Source organism: Cynoglossus semilaevis, chromosome 7, assembly GCF_000523025.1.
Source record: "Cynoglossus semilaevis isolate Cse_v1.0 chromosome 7, Cse_v1.0, whole genome shotgun sequence".
NCBI classification, from domain to species: domain Eukaryota; kingdom Metazoa; phylum Chordata; class Actinopteri; order Pleuronectiformes; family Cynoglossidae; genus Cynoglossus; species Cynoglossus semilaevis.
Window position 1 is genome coordinate 13,144,160 of NC_024313.1, and position 3,282 is coordinate 13,147,441.

Sequence of the window (3,282 nt, forward strand, 5' to 3'; positions counted from 1 at the left end):
CAGTCAGTCAGTCAGTCAGACAGTCAGTCAGTCAGACAGACAGTCAGACAGTCAGTCAGTCAGCTTCAGATTCCTGACATTCCTCCAGTGAACTCCGTCCCAGTGAACAGTGTCTGGTTCTGGTGTCAGAACATCTGTTCTGCTGCTCTGACTTGTAACTAAAGATTCCAGCGCTGTCGCCTTTCATCATCTGTGTTCTTTGTTCTCTTTGTTCTACTGAGGACCAAAGTCAAAGCAGCTTCAGCTGAGTCTTCACAGCTGCTCTCCTTCCTCAAACCTTGGAGTGACTTTACTCTGTGGCTAGCTGTTAGCTGTTAGCTGTTAGCTGTTAGCAGTTAGTTGTGAGCTGTTAGCTGTGAGCAGTTTGCTGTTAGCAGTTATCTGTTAGCTGTGAGCTGTTAGCTGTTAGCAGTTAGCTGTTAGCTGTGAGCAGTTAGCTGTTAGCTGTTATCTGTTAGCTGTTAGCTGTGAGCTGTTAGCAGTTAGCTGTGAGCTGTTAGCAGTTAGCTGTTAGCCTGCAGTGTTTTTTCACTCAGTTCTTGTTCCAGTTCTGAGAAAACACCGTTTTTTATCATCAACATAAAATCTGATGTTTTATGTCTTTGATGCAGACACACGTTTCATGGTCATCTGTCTGCCAGGTTCTCTAGAACTTTGACTCCAGTTATTAATGGCAGTGGTTTTTCAAAAACCTCCTTCAGTTTGTCCTGGAATGTCCTGGAACATTCAGTGTCTTCTTTGGATTGAAAAGATCACATTTTGGTCACTGTGCCCTGGAAATGTGTGGTTCTTCAGCTGAGTCTCAGCTGAGTCTGACGGTTCATCATCTGTCTTCTCTGCTGCTGATGGACGTCATCATCTTCATCATCTTCATCATCTTCATCATCAAGTAGTTCTGTCTAATTTAGGGAGGAACTGTTCCACTGACGTAAATCCTCCCATGGCTCCGTTCCTGTCCTGCTGGAGGAGCTGCTGTTTGGTGGAACAGAATGAGGAGGAGGAGGAGGAGGAGGAAGAGGAGGAGGAGGAGGAGGAGGAGGAGGATCAGTGGAGTCAGATGTCTGCAAACATTAGCTGTGAATCTGTTCAGAACCCGGACTGAGAAACTGACACCTGAAAATCAGAGAAGATCCATCTTTGTCTCCATGGACTTTGGTCTGGACTCTAATCCTTGTCCTGTCTCCGTCCAGGACAGTGAGACACAGACTATTAGAAGCCCAGGTTGATGTTGATGTCCAGAGGACAAGTCTGTGGCTCAGGTTTCAGTCCTGCTCCACTTTCTCTGTCTCCCTGTTTCACTGCGAGCTCTTGGATTTAAATCCCATCTGGAGTTCAGTAAAAGTCCTCTTTCATTTGTGGAAGATCGATGTGGAGATAAAGCCTCGGGGGGGGGGGGGGCTGGGGGGCCATGCTGGAGCTCCGCCCCCTGCTGGCGCTGCTCGGCTGCTCTGATGTCATTGTTTAACATCAAGAGGACCAGAGTCCAGAACTTTCCATGACTCTGTTCCAAAGATGAGTCTTTATGGTTCAGGAACCCAGTCTGGTACTGTTTAAACAGAGACAGTACCAGGTTCTGGTACTGTTTAAACAGAGACAGTACCAGGTTCTGGTACTGTTTAAACAGAGACAGTACCAGAAACAGAGACAGTACCACGTTCTGGTACTGTTTAAAAAGAGACAGTACCAGGTTCTGGTACTGTTTAAAAAGAGACAGTACCAGGGTCTGGTACTGTTTAAACAAAAACAGTACCAGGTTCTGGTACTGTTTACACAGAAACAGTACCAAAACAGTACCAGCTGTTTAACGTGTCTCCACGGCTGTGACGTCACTGCGACACAGAGTGGTCCACTGAGTGGGAGGCTGTCAGTTCTTAGCTCCACCTACAGGCCAGTGTGGGGGAGTGAGCGTTCCACAGTGATGACAGATACTGAGTCCCAGGATATTTGAAGTACTTTCCTGTCTGGTATTTCTGGATGGCTGTTTGGTGACTGTTTGTCTGATGAGCTGCAGCTTTTGGAGGCTCATTATCTTGTTGTTTGTGTCTGTGGTCGGTTTTTTATCCTCCATCTGTCGGTGATTTTTAATCCCCGTCTGTTTCTACTGCTGTCGACAGAAACTGTTCAAGTCGGCGGTCTGGTCACATGACCCACAGTCCAACTTAATTAGCGCTGCGTCTGAGCCGACAAAGCGTTAGCTGAGAATTAGCTTAGAGTTAGCGATAGTTAAAGTCGTCCAGAAAATCATGGCGCTGGCTAACAGCTAGCAGCCGAACGTCTACTTTTAGGCTGAAAATATCAGTAAAGGGATGAAAGGCCAGTGTTTTAGTTAGCAGTGCCTAAAGGTTAGCTTTGACGATGACCAATTTAGCACATTTAATGTCATTTTTAGCAAAACAAAAGCTGCAGGAATTAAAGTTGTCTTTTGGTCTTTAAGCATCTTCAGGTTGTTGACAGGAAGTGGACAGGAAGTGGACAGGATGTGTAGAAGAAGTGTTTGTGGTTCAGAATGGGCTTGTGTTTGAATGAACAGCTGCTGCGTCTCTGATCAAAACAGAACCACATCGGTTCCACAGCCAGAACCTCGTACGGGCCTAACGACTTACAGAGCTCAGAGATAAAAACCAGACCCGGGACTTGGTCCTGGAACAGAGAAGCAGCCAATAAAACGGTGTTTCTTCTTCTGTCTTTGTCTCCGTCCACAGCTCCATGTCCTGGTTTCATCCACCAGTGTCAAACTCAACGTCGACTGCCAAGAAGTGGCTGAGAAGGAGATCAAGGACGCTGGGAACACCTCCAGTGACGGCTACCAGGTTCTGGGGAAGATGTCCAAGTCCATCGGCTCCAAGGGAGAATCAGCCACGGTGAGTGGAGGAGCAGCGGAACCCTGACCCAGACTGACCACAGGAGGCAGCAGTGGGGAGAGTGTGTGTGTGTGTGTGTGTGTGTGTGTGTGTGTCAGTGGTTTTATCACACTCTTTGTCTGCCAAACAGTTCCAGCTCCAGATGTTTGACATCGTCTGCAGTCTGGCGTGGACCAGCAGGGACAGATGCTGCGACCTGCCGTCCATGGTGAGGACGGTCCCTCAGCTTTGACCTCCAGTCCGTCACAGGTCCTGACTCTGTCCCTCTGACGTCTCTGTTTCTGTCCCCAGAGAGACGAGCTGAAGTGTCCCTCTCTGCCAAAGTCCTGCACCTGTCTGTCCCAGGCCTCAGGAGAACCTGGTCCTCAGGGTCCAGTGGTGAGAAGATCCTGACACACACACACACACACACACACACACA

At 48.2% G+C, this 3,282-nt stretch overlaps 1 protein-coding gene across 1 annotated transcript in view; it reads left to right on the plus strand.

The window, feature by feature from the left end:
* Positions 1-3,282, plus strand: part of col12a1b (collagen, type XII, alpha 1b) — a 52,310-nt gene that overhangs the window by 42,815 nt on the left and 6,213 nt on the right. Inside the window, exons 66-68 of the mRNA XM_025057066.1 lie at positions 2,703-2,861; positions 2,992-3,069; positions 3,153-3,239. Coding sequence (XP_024912834.1) covers positions 2,703-2,861; positions 2,992-3,069; positions 3,153-3,239 — 324 coding nt within the window. The remainder of the gene's footprint in view (positions 1-2,702; positions 2,862-2,991; positions 3,070-3,152; positions 3,240-3,282) is intronic.